Raw genomic sequence first — 19573 nt, forward strand, 5'->3', positions numbered from 1 at the left:
GCACCTTGGCTGGAGCTGAGAACCAGCCACAGGGCTCAGAGGTAGGGTTGGGGAGGGGGGGGATGGCACAGGAAGATGCCCAGAGGTACCCAGAGGAGTCCTGCAGGAGAGCAAAGAGATGGGAGGTAACAGCTAAGGGCGCCAAGTGGGCTTTGATAATACTTACCAGCCCTAACGAGTGAGTAGAGTACTTAAACATGGATTAGGAACACAGTGATGGTTATTTTAACTGTTCTCCTTAAAGAGAATGAGGGTGGGAAGGAGCAAAACCAAGGGATACTATAGACCAGTGCTTCCCAACCCCCTTCCCCCTTTTTAATTTTGCTAAAAAAACACATTAACTTTAAATTTACCATCTTAACCATTTTTAAGTGCACAGTTCAGTAGTTTTAAGTATATTTACATAGCTGGGCAAGAGACCCTAGAACTCTTTCATTTTGCAACACTGAAACTCTACACTGGCTGAACACTAAATCCCCAGCCCTTGGTAATCACTGTTCTATGTTCTGTTTCTATGATTTTTGACTACTTTAGATACCTCACGTGAATAGAATCTTACAGTATTTGTCCTTTTTCCCAGCCCTTTAAAAAAATCTATGTCCTGGCACTGTTCACAGGTGTGACAGTATCCCATTGGTAACATCTCCAATTACACACACACACACACACACACACACACACACACACACACACACACACGGGGGAGAGCAAAAGGGAGGGAGAGATGGCAGCAAATGCTCACACAGCCAAGTCTTGGGTAGGGATACATGCAGAGTTGGAAAAAGCCCTCTAGAAATTCTGATACTCCCCAAGAGTATGCCCCCCTTGTTGAGACTCACTGTTGTGGACAGAAAAAGAGTTCTCCAAAGCATCGGAGGCAGAGCAGGGGTCAGTCACAACATTTATTGAACACTCATGGTGTACAGAGTACTGGGCAAAGCACTGGAAGGAAATACGGTGGAGATTCAACAGCTACTGTCGCTCGCCTCATGATTACCTTTTAAGTGAATGGAGAAGATACACACACGAACACGTATAAACTAATATCTAGACACATGCATTTCTTATTCACCACTGCAAGTTATCATGAGAGTTTACCGAAGTAACTAGGGCATGAGAAGCCATTGGGACACATGGGCTAAGTAAAAATCAAAGATACATTTCAGTGCTCAGGTTCATACTTACCACTCTGGTGATGAGTGGAAGCTACCAGAAGACACTAGAAAATACCAGAAACTTGGTGAATCTATTTTCTTAACTCTCTTGGTCATTTTGTTTCAAATTTAAGAATTCAGTTTACCATGAAATAAAGGAAATTGACTCAACAAAGTACTAGAATACCTTTATGTTAAAAACTTTTTTTTTAAGTAAAATCAGCCTATTGATAGTACCATTTCCAAAGGTCAGGCACAGATTCTGAAAGTTAATAGCATTTTTCATCTTTTTTAAAAAAGCTTCCATTATGTGAAAGGCTTTCCAATATATTTCATGAACAGAGACATTTTATTGCTCTATATTATATTTGGGAAAACTTGTTTATATTCTTACATGCTTTTAAAGTAGGGTTGCCAGATAAAATATAAGATATATTTTAGTGCATGGGACATACTCATACTAAAAAAATTATTAATTGTTTATTTGAAATTAAAATTTAAGGGCCTCCCTGGTGGCGCAGTGGTTGAGAGTCCGCCTGCCGATGCAGGGGATACGGGTTCGTGCCCCGGTCTGGGAGGATCCCATATGCCGCGGAGCGGCTGGGCCCGTGAGCCATGGCCGCTGAGCCTGCGCATCCGGAGCCTGTGCTCCGCAACGGGAGAGGCCACAACAGTGAGAGGCCCGCGTACGAAAAAAAAAAAAAAAAAAAAAAAAAAAAAAAAAAAAAAAAAAAGAAATTAAAATTTAACCAGACATCCTGTATTTTATTTGCTAAATCTGGCAACCCTGTTTTTAGGTTAACATACCTTTGGAATTTCCAAAGGTTTCCAATAAGGTGTGGGGAGCAAAGAAGCTAATTTAGCTTCATTTATATGCTAACACTGTCAGAAGGGAAGGCTTATTCTTCTGGCAGGAAAATGGTAGGTTTTGTAGGATTTACTCAAATATTGGAGACATCTTCATTTCTTACACCTTTTATCATTACTATTTTAGCAGTGCACGTTTTAGTCAGTTGAATTTTTACCTTGAAATTTTTGACAGAGATGACTGATTAGAATTATTAAAATAAGATTGTAGTCTGAGGAATAGAAAAACTAACATCTGGCTTGAAAAGTCCCCTATAACATATGTTCACGTCCTCAATAATTTCTTCTCTGTTAACACTTTATCCCCCCAACCCGCAAAAAAACAACAAATGTCAACACTCACATCTTGTTAAATTATACAACGTCCCTTCCCCTATTCATGATCACTTCCTGCCACTCTCTGCCCCTCCCCTTTCCATATTGATTTTTTTTTTTTGATAATTGAAAACACTAGCTCTTGTGCACCACAAAGAGTGTCTGTCAGGCATGGATCAATGGGTGGTCATGGACCCAAGAAAACAGGAAAAAGAAAAGCTCACCTCTCAGATGCTTGGAGGCATGAAAACTATGACAGAAAGTGGTGGGGAGGGAGGGAGGAGGGCTGGTAGACTGGATTGACACATTCTGTTCTAGAAATGCACTTCCTTGTATCTAAATGTACAGTTCATGTCTTATTTTAAGTTGAGATTCTACATTGGAGGAGAGATATTTCAACACCAATTTTGCAAAGAAAAGAAGTTCATGAAACTCCAGCCATTGTAGAGGAATGTAGAATGATAACACTTTCTGAGTTCCAACCTCCATCCACTATTCGTTTTTTAAACACACCGAAGAGTATATCTATATGTAAAGAATGTACTTCTCTGTTCATATTCCACATACACATAAAATTACTATGAACATTAACAAACACATAGATTGTATTTAAAGGCATATACAGCCTTTGACTTTCAAAAGCTACTTGTTAATTGAGTTATTCTGGGCCTGACTCCACCTGTTTCCAGCTTGCCCAGGTGCACATAGGTTACAGCTCTCCTTTGTACCTTGAGGTCTTTCCAGAAAAGAGGATGAGTATGAGAAATTAAGTTGAGGCAAAGAAGCCACGGGGTTTCATATCACCATGTAAAGGTGGAGTTAAGCAACATATATTATTAAAGCAGAAAAATATTTCTATGCCCCCTCTGGCATTTAACATTCCTTATGCTAAGACAGCATTCCATCCAGCTGCTTGCCACATACTCTTTTCTTTTCAGAAATATAAGTTCCAAATTCCATCATTTAGACAACTTTCCATACGCTGTTCTGATGACGACATAAACTTTTGTCTCTGAATGCCCCTGACCGACCTCAAGGAGAACAAGTCAGGCTGTTCTTTTACTACAGAAAACGGCCGGAAGAGGGTTTGCTTTGGGTTCCCATTCGTGGTCATGATGAGGTGGGTGGCTACAGAATGTACGTGAAAGAGTGATGGACTCCCCAGGGCCAAAGTAGCCCCCCAGATTTTGCATCAACAGAAGCAGCAGTGCACAGAAGGGTGTCCCTATGGGGGGTGAGAGCCCCCTCTAGAGCCCCACTTCTAAAGCTCAGTAGAGTCCGCGTCCCAGTTTGAACACGTGCTTGGCAATTACACGTGCAGGAGGAGTCCTGTTGGACTCCTGTTACTGGACTGCTGAGGTTTTTCTCATGGTGACTGGTATGGAAACTGCCTGCCTGGAGCTGCCTGGAAACCCAGTCCCGGCCCCGCCCTAGTAGTGTTCCCCTGGCACCCGGACGAAGGATGCCAAGCAGACAAGGAACAGTTCCCACTGGGGATGGCGCCTTCCCGCTCCTTCACTTCCCGCTTCCTCTTCCTCCTGCTTTCTTCTTTTCCTCCTTCTCTGCTGCCTCCCTCTGTCCCCGCTCCATCCTTTGGCGCTGGCGGCCAGGGCACAGCTCACGGGGGCGGGGCAGAGGCGCTCGCGTGGCTGTACGAGCGCCTGGACAGAGAGGCCCAGGTGGTCCTGCTCTCCACCTCCTCCCCTGCCTCCCCTCTCGCTCCTGGGGGACCAGGGTTGGGGCAGCAGGGGAACGTGGCCATGAAGCCGAGGCGGAACCGCTGGTTCATGAAGCAGTAGATGATGGGGTTGACGCAGGAGGAGGTGTAGGAGAGCAGGAGGATGAAGGAGATGGGGGTCCCGGAGAGGCGGCGCTCGGCAGAGGCGGTGTCAAAGGCCCGCCAGGCGTTGGCGCAGAAGATGGGCATCCAGCAGAGGAAGAAGAGAACCACGATGACCATGAGCATGCGGATCACCCGCTTCTTGGCCATCAGGTTGGTCGCGGGGCTGCTGCTTCTCATGCGGCCGAGCCTGCCGCCGCCGCTGCTGGACAGCTGCTGCAGCTCCAGCTTCCCTGGAGCTTGCTTGGACCTCTGCAGGTAACACCCATCGGTGGCCTCGTATCTGCCGCTGCTGCCGAGGCTCGGCTTCCTTTCTGGGTGGGCAAGGGATAACACTTATTTTTCGGGATGGGTCATGCCAGACAGAAGGCATGGAACCCCTTCCCCCTGCATCAAGGGGCTAAACCACACTTGAACTGTACTATTGGGCAGGCGACCTCGGGCCTGCCTTGACATGGGTAGGTGTTGTTTACACTAGTCCTTTCCTTCAAATGAAAAGCTACTTAAAACCACTAAAATAATATATAGTATCTGAGGTACATAATTTATAATAGTAAAATAATATTTTACATATGTAGATTATAAGGATAAAAAACTGTTCAAGAATGAATAGGCACACTCTTCTTCCAGCTCCTCAGGGGGAAGTTTCCTGCTTGCTTGGGAAACCTCCAGACTGCTTTTACTGGGAGGACTCTGCATAATGAGCAAAAACCAAAGAAGACCTTGAAGTTGTATAAGTGGTAAAGAGTTGAGTAAAGGGGTGGAGTGAGAAGGGGGGGCGAGTGTTACCAACAAAGGTGTCAGGTAAGTTTCTCTGACCAGTGGACTATAATGAAGGGGGGGACGGGAGGCTCTGTGGCAGCTGCAACAAGAGTGAAGGGGAGGAGAGAGGATGGCGCCTGGAATTACAATTTGCTTTGGTTGTGGAAGGGGGTCCATTTGAATGCAACGGCACAGAGAGCCTGGGACCCATGGGCCCTCAACTTGTAACTGGGCGATGTGTGTATTATTTCATCTATTCCAATCAGCACCCTTTTGAGAGGAATAATTTCTTCATTTTACAGATGAGGAATAGAGACACTGGGTCTCATGACTGTGCCTTAGGACACAGAGTCTCCTAAGAAGACTTTTGAAAACCTCTAATATACCCTATACACACTCCGGGTATATCTATTTAAGTTACAGAAAATAAGCTTTTGTAATCTTTTGGCATAAACATACAGCTAAGAGATAGTTACCTCTAGCAGACTTCTTCTGGCTAGCATCAAATTTTATTCCCTGGTAAAGTTCCAGAGAGATTAATCCATATGCCACCATCATCACAATTCCAGGAATAAGAAAGAGGATGAGTAACAGGAAGGTGTGCCTAATAAAATAAAAAGCAATCCAATAACCAGCATCTCTAGCATTACAAACTCAGATGGGATGGAATAAGCAAGGTTCATCTCCATTTTAATGGGTCTGAGGAAACACATTAATTACTAGGATTTAATATCTTTGGAAATTTCCCATCTGGAGGGTCAGTCATTAGAAGTTGTTTACTTCTTTTCTTTCAGATAAAGTCTCATATGAAGGACTAGTTAAATTTGAAAAGTTTGGTGTAAGTCTGTGCCTGAAACAAGTCTACATTTAAAACAAATGAGAGCTTAAAAAAGAAAAAAAAAACAAGCCAATGAGAGTAGGTGAATACCTCAATAAAATGGTTTCTGAAATAATAGTAATAATAAGAGCTTACATTCATTGATGACTTATTCAATTTCAATATAGCATATATATATTACTATATCTAATTCCCATAATAACTTTTGAGGTAGGTACTATTAACATAATACCCATTTTACAAATGAGGAAACAGACTTAGAGACAATAAATAATTTGTCCAAAGTTACACAGCTCGTGGCAAAGGTGAGATCTGAACCCCAGCAATATGATTCTAGAACTCATGCTCTTAAACATCACAATATACCATTTGTTGACTTTATAGCAACAGAATCATCTAATGCATAGGTAGCAATGATGGAAAACCTCCTTGGTTTTGCAAAATAAGCATTCTGGCTGTTCTGACCCATTGGCACAGTGGCAAGCTTGTTCTAGTGCCTGGTGGGCCAGAGCTATGCTTTCTCTAAATATGTTTGATTCCTGAAGAATTGCAGCCTCCTTCTTTATGAGTCTGGCCCCTAAATCACTTTTGCAGTCTGGCATGTTAAGATTACGCGATTAGGCCATAAAATTGTCAGAGGCTCACAGTGGCTGAGCCATTTCTCATTTCAATTGGACATGTTTTGATAAGAGTTCTTTTCGAGTCTTGGAAAAGTCCCTCATTTGCAACATAACTCTTTTTGTGTGTACGCATTACTTGGATGAAATGAAAAAAAGGAAGGAAAGAAAGCAGAGATTATCTCAGTTTTGAGCTATTTTTTAAAAAAATCCTTGTCTGAAGTTTCCAACATCTGTGTTTTTTAGGGTTGGTTTCTATTGCCAGTTTTTTTCTACGTACAGCTCATATTTTCCCATTTATTCCCATGTCTAATACTTTTTTAAATTTTTTATTTATTTATTTTTGGCTGTGTTGGGCCTTCGTTTCTGTGTGAGGACTTTCTCTAGTTGCAGCAAGAGGGGGCCACTCTTCATCACGGTGCGCGGGCCTCTCACTATGGGAGCCTCTCTTGTTGTGGAGCACAGGCTCCAGACACGCAGGCTCAGTAGTCGTGGCTCACGGGCCCAGTTGCTCCGCGGCATGTGGGATCTCCCCAGACCAGGCCTCAAACCTGTGTCCCCTGCATTGGCAGACAGACTCTCAACCACTGCGCCACCAGGGAAGCCCTTGAGCCATTTTAAAATGTCTAACTCCCTCCTTCTAAAACATGCTGGGAACTGGTAAACATAATGTCCTGCATTTGTGTAGCCTTTTTAAAGATATTTAGTGACATTTTCATAAACATGCTCTCATTTGAATCTCACATCCATCTAATGAGGTAGATAAAAAAATATCTTTATCCTTAAATCTTTGTGTAGATAAAGGACTTGAACGTCAGGGAGGTGATATGAACTTGTCCAATATCACCCACTAGTAAGCAAAGAAACAGGTACTAGAACCTTGCCTTTTAATTTCCAGTACAGTGTCCCGTGCAAGTACCACAGCTGCAGCTCTAAGAAAAACCACATGGGATTCGGAACTCATCCTTGGCTCTACCTCCAGTTCTTGGAAAATCAGAGCTCTTCCAGAAGCACACTGCATAGTGGTTAAGACCAGATGCTCTCTTATCTCTTCTAGGTTTGGGACCTGGAGCAACTTGCTTAACCTCTCCATGTCTCAGTTTCCTCTGTAAAATGGGGACAATAATAGTACCCACCCTATAGGGTTTTGAGAGGATTAGTTGAATTTTTATATATATATATATATATATATATATATATATATATGGCGTTTAAAACATAGCACTCTAAGTGTTTGCTGTCACTGTTACTCTAGAAAGAGGTTAGAGCGAACCTTCTCAATAAGTCTCCAGGAGACTGATCCCCCTAGACACTGGACAATACATTTCAGTTTTTATTAAACCTGCAAAATTATATCGAGTTGTATTAAACAAATAAACCCATGCAGCCTTACCAGGACTGCTGCATGACATTTGGCAGTAGAAAACGGCACATGTTCGCAGTCTGATTGTTATTTTTGGTAAAAGGCACCAAGTTGCTATAAATCGGGTATGGAGTCATGATGGTAAAGGAGAGGCACCAGGTAGCGGCAATCACCTTCAAAGCGTGGGATTTTGTCTGCCAGACGTGGGACTGTAAGGGCTTGCAAATTGCACCATATCTCTCCAGCGATATGGCTACCAGATTAAAGGTGGAGACACTCACAGAGGTGCCTGGAAAAGGAACAAAGAAGCTGGTTATGCAGGCTCTGAAATCCAAAGTTTATTTGCACTATGAGCTTAAGCATACCTGATCTGAGCAGGTTTGATAGATAGCAGAGGAAAACGCTCACAGGGTAAGAATATTGTGTATATATATCTTTAAAAAATGATTTATTCCCAGCTTTGTCCCCAAAACGATTTGAGGCAGGTAACGAAATGTGTTTGCAAATACATCTTATTGCCAATTTTTAGATAAGTTTATTGAACTTTGATTACAACCAACTCCTTCCTAGGCTGAAGGTGCTCATTAATTAATAACCAAGTGGATGAAATATGTTCCTATCCCACAGAAGAGATTTCTGAGTGACCTGTAGAATAGCTTTAGTTTTGAGCATGATCTGCATAGTTAAGTTGACCTTTTAACCCAATATTCTCAAGGACTGTGAGCCTGAAAATTCAGTGGGGTCTCAGCTGGGAGCATTAAAACTCTTCCTGAAAATTTCTAGTACATTTTTTTAAAGATTTTTTTGATGTGGACCATTTTTAAAGTCTTTATTGAATTTGTTACACTATTGCTTCTGTTTCATGTTTTGGTTTTCTGGCCACAAGGTATGTGGGATCTTAGCTCCCTGACCAGGGATCAAACCCACACCCCCTGCATTGGAAGGGGAAGTCTTAACCACTGGACCACCAGGGAAGTCCCCAAACTGTTCTTAAGAGTGAAACATTCTAACTTGCAAAATGGAGTGTTGAAAAAATACCTAGTGAAAAAGGAAGAAGGAAACTCTCCATATCATAACTAACGTTTTTCTCTGGGTGGAAGGGCTAGGGCCTGCTTTCTCATTCTCTTTGCTTCCTGTATTTTGTAAAAGGAACGTGCGTCATCAGTGAGAAAGACGTCAAAGCACCTCGTTCAAAAGAATATACTTACGCATAGTCAAAAGAGCTTAATTTTCCTTATTTTTTGTATTTTGTGTGTACTTATTATAATCTCTTATCCCCTTAAAATTCCCTTTAATTCTTTTTTTTTTTTTTTTAATGTGGTACGTGGGCCTCTCACTGTTGTGGCCTCTCCCGTTGCGGAGCACAGGCTCCGGATGAGCAGGCTCAGCGGCCATGGCTCACGGGCCCAGCCGCTCTGCGGCATGTGGGATCTTCCCGGACCGGGGCACGAACCCGTGTCACCTGCATTGGAAGGCGGACTCTCAAACACTGTGCCACCAGGGAAACCCCCCTTTAATTCTTCATCCATAAATTCAACTGATTCTTCTCTTATCTCTTACCATGATGGAGGAGTTCTTAGCCTGGGGCCTTTTGTGAAACTATGTATAAAAATATTATTTTTCTAGGGAGAATAGCCATAGTATTCCTGAGAGACTTGAAGGAATCTACAACCCTGAAACCATTCTATAAGAACTTACATTCTGAGACAGGATTTGCTGTGTTTTATAGGACTTTAAGGAGTTGATGACATCTGAATTAGAGGGTACAGCCCCAAATTCCTCAGAGTCAAGTCTGTACAATGGGTCCACTGTACTTATAAACCCACCAGCAGGCAAGCAGTCTTTTTTTTGGCTATGTATTAGGAGCTTAATGAGTGTTAACTATTAGAAACAATATTGAGGAGAACATAAAATTAAGGGAAGAATTGAAATCACTGGAATCAGAAATCCAACAAAACCATTATGGTATTGCAAACACTTTCAGAATTATCTTGCTTTTCATTTTCTAGAACAGTCTGTCCTAGAAATTTTCAGGAAGAGTTTTAAAGCTCCTAGCTCAGACCCCAGCTATTTTTAAAACACTTTTGGTTGCGGTGAAACTTACATAACATAAACTTAATCATTTTAAAGTGTTCTGTGGCATTTAGCACTTTCACAACGTTGTGCAACTACACAAGCACTCTTTTTAAATCTCCTTCCACAAACCTTGGTTAAGATTATTAAATATTATCATAAGATATATACAGACAGGTCTTGAAAGCCTAAAGCACTATGAGATGTTGGTTATTATTATTGCATCATTGTTTAACAATGATCCTTTTCATTTGTGAGTCCATTTTTCTCTTCAGAGGACTGGGCCCAGATTGACACTTTCTTGGTTATTTGTCCATGTCACGCAGATCAGTTATTCATCATCATTTTGTCACTGCTGGATCCCGCTTCCTCAATTGGGAGAAATAAAGGCTTTTAAAGCTTTCCGGTCATTGAAGGCTGCCCTAGCCCAACTCAGCTCTGCATATTTTGCCTGGCTTAGGTCAGAACAAACAACAACTCCTTCCTCATTCCCCGCCTCTCCTCCTCCTCTCCCAACTAATTCTCAGAATGGGCAAGGGACAAAGCATTTTGGCAGACAGAGGGGACAAAGAGACATGTTTTGTTTCAGCCTTAGAAGAGCCACAGCAGTTGGCAAAGCAAGGTCATGTACTCACCACTGTTGTGGCTACCGATCTGGGTTCAAGTCAGCTCTGTAGCTTACCACCTGTGTGTCCTTGGGCACATTATTAACCTCTCTGTGCCTCTGTTCCCTCCTCAGTGAAACAGGGAAGGATAACTGTATGTTCTTTATAGGGTGGTTGGGAGATAAAATATGATCATGGAAGTAAAAACTTAAACCAATTAGGAGACTATCTGGTGCTCAAAAAATACATTCAAAAATATTAGCTCTTGTGACTTTTATTATCATCACCATCATTTTGATTGACAAAGGCAGAGAGCTGCATATCTCAGCCAACCAGTGTCAGCTTAGCGACCTACAGGCTCTAGGAACAAATTCAATTCCTCGTCTAGTGGCAGAGGTCTCTCTCTCTCTCTCTCTCTCTCTCTCTCTCTGCCTGAGATGGTCCCAGACCCTGGGAAAACGGTCTGGGAAGTGAATCCTGAGAAGGGAATCTAGAACTCTGATGAAACTGGTTTTCAAATAGCCCCTGTTCCCTAGGAAAGCCAGAGCAACGGCAGAAAGAGCCCTCTTCCAGCACCCTGGCCACCCCAAAAGCCATGCCTTGGGTTGGGTAGAGCTCAGAATACAATCAACGACCTCCAGGAAGGAACAGAACAGCTTGCATCTGCCTTACTTTCTAACAGAAGCAAGCAAAACCAACCTCTTCTGTGGCTTCTTACCAACTTATTCCACTTTGAGAAACTGACCCCTAAAACTGGGGACTGACTTCTGGGGAGTTATGAGGACTGACCCCCCTTAAAGCCAGCTCCTCTGTCCTTACACCTAGCCCCACACAGCCAGATGTTTTGTTTTGGCTGTTAGGGGTTGGGGAAGGTCTGGGGCTGAGTGGGGTTTGGGGCGAGCTCCGGAAATAGGCACCAGCAGCAACTCACCCATGAAGTAGGCGGTGGTCTTGCAGACAGCGCTCCCAAAGATGAAATCCTTGAGCAGGTTGGGGATGAGGTTGAAGGGCATGCAGAAGAGGCAGAGTGTGAGGTCACTGACAGCCAGGGAGAGCAGGAAGATGTTGGTGACCGTTCTCATCCTCTTGTTCCGAATCAGCACCGTCATGACCACCGTGTTTCCCAGCACACTGAGCAGGAATATCAAGGAGTACAAGAGAATCTGCACGGCTGGCTGCCACTCTGAGAGGAGGAACGGAGACGAGGGATGGAGGTTATGAGAGCAGAATGGTAAAACCTAGCACGTGCAGCAAACACTTATTTCCTGCCGATTTTTTTTTTCAGGGGCGGACATCATTGAACCCAGATCTCCCTGTACTTACAATATTTTGCAGAAACAAAGTGAGGAGAGCACAGAGTGATTCAGTTGCTTCTAAAATGTTGGTCTGTTAAAGGATCACTCACTCAGGGAACCACTTTTTCTTAAGAACAAAGCTCCTCTAGTGAATAGTGATTGCTTTCTTTCCTAAGCTGCTAAGCATTATTTTGCTATAATCACTTCTTCACACTGATTTCCCCCAAGAAAAGGCGACAGCTAGATGGTGACAGCACCTTTTCTGTGATGCTTGTAAGTTCAAGCTTTGACACTTGTCCTCGCTTCTGGCTCCACTTCAGGTCCTCCTCCCACTGCTTTTGTGCCCCCAAGTCCTGTACATTAATCCCAACTCTCCCCTGGGGAACAAGAACATTGGACTCAATTCTGCTTTTTGATCTCTTATTCAAACTTCTGAACAGATGACTTTACCCAGCCTTGTCTCACGAGGACTTTGTTATATTTTCGCAGTCAGCCTTGCCTTTGCTGATTTCTTCCCCCAACTTAATAGTTTTCTGAATTAAAATATCAGCCTCTGACACCTACCTTTGGAAGCATGGGGCTGATCCAAGCAGAAAAACGTCTTGTTTTCGATCCCCAGTTCGCAGGGAGGCGTCACGTTGCTTCCATTCAAGAGAAGGCTGTCCACATCCATCCTTGCTTGCTGCTTTTCACCAAGCGCTGGCGAGCTGATGAATGGCTCACTCTCGGCTCATTCCTCTAATGACCGACTGGAGAGTTTCCCAAATGCAACCTGCCGTGGAGGGGCAAGGGGGTTGGGGGAGTGATTGCCAGGTGTGGGCTTCTGAAGCCATTCTTAAAGGCGACTGGAGTTCCACACACTCAGGCCAGCTGGGCAAACATGTGCACTCCTGTCTTGGAAAGAGCAGCTGATGCAAGGCAAGCCTGCCCCACCTTCCAGGCCCACACCATTCCTGGGCCAGCCATGGGGCCCTGCGCACAGACAGCCTGATTGTAACTTAACCCTTCCTGGAGTGTCGCTGCTTTTCCACACACATACACACAGGTGTGGACACACACATACATGGACACATTACCTCCCTTCTCTGTATAGGAACCTGTCACTGTCCCAGACATAGGCAGAATAAAGCCCAAACTGGCCGTGTGAGACAGAAACAATTAACACAGTAACAGATACCATAATGCAGAGCATCAGGACTAAAGGACACGGAGGGACTGTGTTTCTACCTCCTTATATAAAAGCAGTTAGTGCCTTTTTAGCTTTGGACCCATGCCCAGCAGTGTGTGTGGATATAACTACTGGTTGTTAAGCTCTTACCAACCACAGGGTTATTTCTCTGCCCTTGGAAACTGAAAGAAGGGGGGTACTTTGACTATACGTGCCTTGATTCTTATTACAGAAACACTTTAGTAAGATTTTCCATTCGTTCATTTATTCACTCATCCATTCATTCAGCACATGTTCATTGAGAGTCAGCCGTTTGCCAGGTACTTTTCTAAACACATAAGCAGATAATAAATAAGATTATTTCAGATGTGTAAAGCACCACAGAGGAAGTCAAGCAAGAAGGCGTAATTGAGAGGGATGGATGGGGGATGCTAATTTAGGCAGGGTGGTCAGGAAGGGCCTCCCGCAGGAGGGACTATGATCAGAAAGCTAGATGACAAGGAGGAGGAAAGCTTGTGCCGATCTGGAGGAAGCTGCTTCTAGGCAGGAGTAGCAGTCTTCTTGGCAGAGGTCACAGCAGGAACAAAGGCCCTGAGGTGGGAATGAACTTGAACTGTTTGAGTTCAGTTAGAAATAGGAATGAGGTGGGAGTTTAGGATAGAGAGGGGGACCTGGCCGGGAGCTCTGGGTTTTCTGTGAGGCTTTGTGGTGCCGGAAAACTCCTCCAGCCCTATTGCACACATACTCTCCTCAGTTGACACCTTTGGGACAGCAGGTGAGAGCGGAGGGCCCTGTGTTTCTCACATGTTGCTTGGCCCAGCTGAGACCTGGTCTAGATGCCTCTGGGACGCCTTGTGTTTTGACAGCTCTCTCAGTTGACAGAGCTACGTGTTATATATTTGCTGAATCCCTACCAGACACACATGAACTAATGGACTTTTTCACCATCCAGGCTCAGTGGAGCTGAGAAGAGAGTGGTACCCCTGTTCTTTGAAACCATGAACAGCTCACGTTGAGGCACTTAGTTGTAAGAGCTAGAAATTCGAGGAATGTTGGAGAAGCTAACAGTAATTATTAAGAAGACAGGCTTTGGCATCAGACAGACCCAGGGTCAAATCCTGGCTTCACTGGTTACCTGCTGGGAAATACTGGGCAGGTTTCTTAACCTAAGGCTCATTTCCTTCTTCTTTCAAATGGGGACCAAAATGACCTCATAGATATTTGTTATGAAGATTGATTGCCTCAGGACAGTGCCTGACACAGAAAAAGTGTTCCATAAATCACAGAAAATAACAACTATTATTATTATTTTCCTTTTACACACAAGGAAATTGACTCAGAGTGGCCATGTGATTTGCTGGCAAGAACCAGCTGTGGATACTCCCTCACTGGCCGGCAGCCCCACCCTCACTCCTCTTCCTGCAGCATAGAGCTTTCTTCACTGTTCTAGTGTCCTGTAGCCCGTTTGGAGCCAGAACCTGTGTCTCTGCCTGTCATTCCTGCCTCGGTTCCTGTTGGCTGAATCTTCTCAGTCTGCAGACTGATACGGACCCTGCCCACTAGGAGGGGACCCTGTGCAATACTGTCCTGATTTGGAAAGGGATAAACATTCAGATTCTGAGCACTGGGTATAGCTAAATTTCACTGCACTGCTGTTCCCAGCAGCTGACTGCTTCAGCTGCTTTAAGTGGGCTGATATCACCGTCCATAGAGGGTGCTTCCTAAGCACGTTCCTCAGGCCCTTCGGCTGCTGCTCCAGCCACTGCAGGGAACCTGCTGCTCAGGGTCCAAGAGCAGAGGGGCAGAGGGCTGGTGTCCACCTGCCCTGAACTGAAACGGAGCCCAATTTGGAGCGTTTCTCCTCCCTTCCTTCCTCCCTCCCTCCCTCCCTCCTTCCTTCCTTCCTTCCTCCCTCCCTCCTTCCCTTCTTCCTTCCTTCCTTCCTCCCTCCCTCCCTCCCTTCTTCCTTCCTTCCTTCCTTCCTCCCTCCCTTCTTCCTTCCTTCCTCCCTCCCTCCCTCCCTTCTTCCTTCCTTCCTTCCTTCCTCCCTCCCTCCCTCCCTTCTTCCTTCCTTCCTCCCTCCCTCCCTCCCTTCTTCCTTCCTCCCTCCCTCCCTCCCTTCTTCCTTCCTTCCTTCCTTCCTCCCTCCCTCCCTCCCTTCTTCCTTCCTTCCTTCCTCCCTCCCTCCTTCCCTTCTTCCTTCCTTCCTTCCTTCCTTCCTCCCTCCCTCCCTTCTTCCTTTCTTCCTTCCTTCCTCCCTTCCTCCCTTCTTCCTTCCTTCCTTCCTACCTTCCTTCCTTTTTTCCTTTTATCCTTTCTTCCTCCTTTCCTGCCTTTCTATTCTGTTCTGTTCATCCATTGGCAGGAAGAAAGGGTGGAGTGCAGGAGAGTGGGTCCTAGAAGTTTTGTAAACTCACAAAGAGTAAGTGTGGCACATTTGAGTGCTGTGCTTTACGAACTTTAGTGCAAATCTGATCACTGGGCTTAGTGGTTAAAAAATGGGATTCCCGGGCTCCCTTCCCAAGGATTCTGATCCTTCTGCCCCAAGCCTGGGAATCTGCACTTTTATCCAGCATTCCTGGTGATTTGGAGGCCAGTGATCACAGGATTACCTCTTAGGAAGCTCTCTGGAAGCTGGTAAGTGTGTGAGAACAGGTGTCAGATGGCGGGAACCTAAGCCTGAACTTCACCCCAGTTGTGAACATGACCAAATTACTTGACTTTTCTGAGTCTCAGCTTGTTCATCTGTAAAACAGGCATAATATAGCCCTACCTCTAAACAAAGCAACACATGGAAAGCACCTCGAAAAATGCCTACAACCTAGGGCTGGACTCTAATTGTTACTATCAGTGGATAAGAGTAATCCTGAGAATGCTCTATTTATCCCCGTTATCATGGTCAGGTTAAGGGTTTGTGTCTCCAGTACATCAGCACAGTGCCTGGCATACAGTGTGTGCTTGGGGAATGGGAATAAATAAGGAGTAAAAAATCAGGAGAGCCTATATTGCATTGCTTATTCTACCCTTCTATATCTCTATTACATCGGTTCTTTTCCTGGCCAGCTCTGGATTTTTCAGTCTGACTTTCTGAGCCAGTGTTATCACAGAATTAAATTTAAAAAGAGAGGATTCCAACAAGAGACATTAGGGCTTTCAAGGGGAGAGCTGATGCATTTTTCAGGATGTTAGCCCTTACTTCGTTCCTCAGCACACATTTATCGAATGCCTTCTAAGTGCCAGGCAAGGTGCCACGTGGTGGGGATAAGCCATGAACCAAGTGGATGGAATCCTGCCCTTGGGAAATTCTCCGTGCACTGTGAGAAGCAGGCAATAAACAGATGGGGCAAAATAAAAGTAGCCTTCTCGCCTCGGAGCCCTACCTTCTGACTGAGCATAGGCCCAGGAGAATTGATAAAAATTTACTAAACTGAGTTGAAATGGTTTAAGTGCCTCCCCTCTCTCCGAGCCACAGAGTTTGGGTGTCTCCTGCAGTCCCCAAAGCCCTGTGGATACTGAGGACTCTTCTGGCAAACGCTCCCCTAGGAAGACAGAACGTGAGCAATCCTGCTGGAGCCCTGGATAAAGAAATTGGTAGCTGTTCCCCCAAACCATTCTCCATCTTAAGAAACAATTGTTCTAAAACACGTAAAAGGTTTATTTGGATTTTTTTCCTCATTATAACATGAATCATATGCTCATGATTCATGTTAGGCAAATTTTTTTAAATAAAGAAAAATAGATAAGTAAAAATATTATACAAATACATTTCAGAGCCCCACATGATTTATCCTCAGAGAATCACAGTCCAGAAGCCAGAGATAGTTAACAGGTAATGGCATGTTGCAGGATTCCCAATTCTTAGGGCAGCCTGACATTTCTTCAAATGATCTTGCCTCCCCTCTGCAATTTTCCCCCCTCTCTGCTGCTCAAAATGTCACTCTCTAAATTCCTTATTCCTCGTTCTCTTTCTAAACTCACCCAGACTGCTGCCTGCTAGGGTTTTTCCTCTTTTCCTCCCTGTAACCATCTCAGATTTCTGGAAGAGCCTGACTGGGACTCCCCTCCCTCCTCACCCTGCACTGGCCACGTATGGGTTCCTCAGGAGGGTAGATGCACTGAGCCCTGCTGCCCTCAGAGGCTTGTGTGCAACTCCCTCTGAAGTCCTCCCACTGGCTGCCCTTCTTGAGAAATCATATTGGATCCTTTCTGACAAGTGAAAAACCCCTCCTTGCTACAGAGGAGGGCAGACATCATGTCTCTGTTTGATAAGGCTGTCACTTAGCAAGCCATGGCTGAGTTTGGGCAGGTAGCTTTGCCTCGGTCTCCATTTCCTCACCTGTAAAATGGGTTAACAGAGGTAACACCTACCTCAGAGGGCTGCTGGGATATTACATGTCACAGTGTGTGTAAAGCACACAGCAGAGTGGTTGGCATGTCATAAGGGCTCAGTAAATAACAATAATGATAGCAATATAATAGTAATAATAATAATAATATACCATGTTTCATGTTGATGGGAACATTAAAATCATCCTTAATACCACTGCCTCAAGATAGACGTTTGTTTGTTTGTTTGTTTTTAAACATCTTTATTGGAGTATAATTGCTTTACAATGGTGTGTTAGTTTCTGCTTTATAACAAAGTGAATCAGTTATACATATACATATGTCCCCATATCTCTTCCCTCTTGCATCTCCCTCCCTCCCACCCTCCCTATCCCACCCCTCTAGGTGGTCACAAAGCACTGAGCTGATCTCCCTGTGCTACGCGGCTGCTTCCCACTAGCTATCTGAGAGAGTGGCATGGACATATATACACTACCAAAGATAGACGTTTGTTAAAGACTTGGTAGCTATCCTTCCAGCCTTTACCTCTAACCACAGTTCATAAAAAGCAAATTTGAACGCCTACTTTATATACAGTATTCACCCTACCTACCACTTTTTGAAAATGTCTTTTTAAGGTAGAATTTTCGCTCAAAATGAGAAATATGGTTTTTGTAGGGTTCTGGAAAAAGTATTTTTTTTAATTTAGACAAGAAAGTAAAAAAAAAATTACAACTCCATCACCCAGAGAGTTTGAAAAGTGCTTTACACATATACTACTTTGTATATTCATTATTTTTTCATCTTCCTGTTTCGGTACTTCTCTATGGTATTATTTTTAGGGATGGCTATTATTTCATTAAGAACACATACTCCCAATGACTAAAGTATTTCCATACAGTAGGGTACTTAGTTATTATTTGTAGCCTTCTGCTTTTATAAGTGACACTGTAGTGAACACTTGTGCATATATATATATTGAGGCATTTGACGTACGTTGGCAACCTCGGGGCTGCCATCAGCACCACTCCAAGGGCAGCGCTCACATTGAATACACTGTCACTGCCACTTCTTAGAGCTGCCAATGAACGACGCCTGGCACTGGTGGCCTGAGGCCTGGGCAAATAGCTTTCTAAAGGATCAGATTCGTTTATAAGGCTGCTGTTTATTAGTACTGGTTTATTATCCTTTTATCAGCATTTGATATTATGAGTTCACATTTTCATTTTGCTAATTTAATCATTGAAAAAAAGCACCTCGTGGTTCCTTTAATTTGCACTTTTTCTTTTAATTGAAGTATAGTTGATTTACAATACTACATTAATTTCAGATGTACTACATAGTGAGGCAATATTTTTATAGATTATAATCCCTTTACACTTATTTTAAAATATTGGTTATATGCCCCGTGTTGTACATAACATCATTGTATCATATTTATTTTCTACCTAGTAGTTTGTACCTCTTAATCCCCTACCCCTATCTTGCTCCTCCCCCATCCTATTCCCCTCTGGTAACCACTAGCTTGTTCTCTGTATCTGTGAGTCTGTTTCTGTTTTGTTATATTCATTCGTTTGTTTTATTTTTTCAGATTCCACATGTAAGTGAAAACCTACCATGTTTGTCTTTGTCTGACTTATTTCACTTAGCATAATGCCCTCCAGGTCCATCCATGTTATTGTAAATGGCAACATTTCAATCTTTTTTATGGCTGAGTACTATAATTTGCATGTCTTTTATTACCAAAGATGCTCCATATTTTCCATGGGTTTGTTTACTAGTTGTATTTCTTCTGTCACTCTTGTAAACCCAGGATAAGCCAGAGCATTTTTTATGAATTGTTTATGTGCTTTGTCCATTTCTTTGTTCAATCACCAAATATTTATTGAACACCTAGTACTTGGCAGGAACTGATGTAGGTACTGTTCACAGCAGTGAATAAAACAAAGTCCCTCCCCTTACTGAGCTCCCATCCTCATGAGGGACACACAATAAACATAGAAATAAATAGAGCACATAATATCGGATAGTGATAAGTGCTATGTAGGGAAACAAAGCCAGATTAGGGGATGGAGAGTGATGGGTGACCAGAGAAGTCCTTCCTAAGGAGGTGACATTTGAACAGAGATCAGAATGAATTGAGGGGGCTTCCCTGGTGACGCAGTGGTTGAGAGTCCGCCTGCCGTTGCAGGGGACACGGGTTCGTGCCCCGGTCCGGGAAGATCCCACATGCCGCGGAGCAGCTGGGCCCATGAGCCATGGCCGCTGGACCTGTGCATCCGGAGCCTGTGCTCCGCAACGGGAGAGGCCACAACAGTGAGAGGCCCGCGTACTGAAAAAAAAAAAAAGA

At 44.0% G+C, this 19573-nt stretch overlaps 2 protein-coding genes across 5 annotated transcripts in view; one reads left to right on the top strand and one right to left on the bottom strand.

Moving 5' to 3' along the window:
• The window catches only part of LOC309791899 (protein FAM184B-like), an 85704-nt gene that overhangs the window by 32479 nt on the left and 33652 nt on the right, over window positions 1–19573 (top strand). The window lies entirely within an intron of this gene.
• LOC309792488 (cholecystokinin receptor type A-like) lies at window positions 3924–12541 on the bottom strand. Its single transcript, XM_082602151.1, has 5 exons — window positions 12294–12541; window positions 11366–11617; window positions 7787–8045; window positions 5415–5542; window positions 3924–4490 (listed from the first exon to the last, which is right to left on the bottom strand). Exons 1-5 carry the CDS (start codon window positions 12400–12402, stop codon window positions 3955–3957), a joined length of 1284 nt encoding a protein of 427 aa, XP_082458277.1. The 5' UTR covers window positions 12403–12541; the 3' UTR covers window positions 3924–3954.

Source organism: Mesoplodon mirus, assembly GCF_964341445.2.
Source record: "Mesoplodon mirus genome assembly, chromosome: 2".
In the NCBI taxonomy this organism is placed as follows: domain Eukaryota; kingdom Metazoa; phylum Chordata; class Mammalia; order Artiodactyla; family Ziphiidae; genus Mesoplodon; species Mesoplodon mirus.

What these genes read in the sequence shown, in the direction of transcription:
- LOC309792488 (XM_082602151.1), bottom strand. Translation starts at nt 12,402, where the DNA reads ATGGATGTGGACAGCCTTCTCTTGAATGGAAGCAACGTGACGCCTCCC. An exon ending in AATGTCATGCAGCAGTCCTG is followed by an intron (nt 5,543 to 7,786) that starts GTAAGGCTGCAT and finishes TTATTTTATTAG; the next exon opens with GCACACCTTCCTGTTACTCA. An exon ending in CCAGAAGAAGTCTGCTAGAG is followed by an intron (nt 4,491 to 5,414) that starts GTAACTATCTCT and finishes TTGCCCACCCAG; the next exon opens with AAAGGAAGCCGAGCCTCGGC.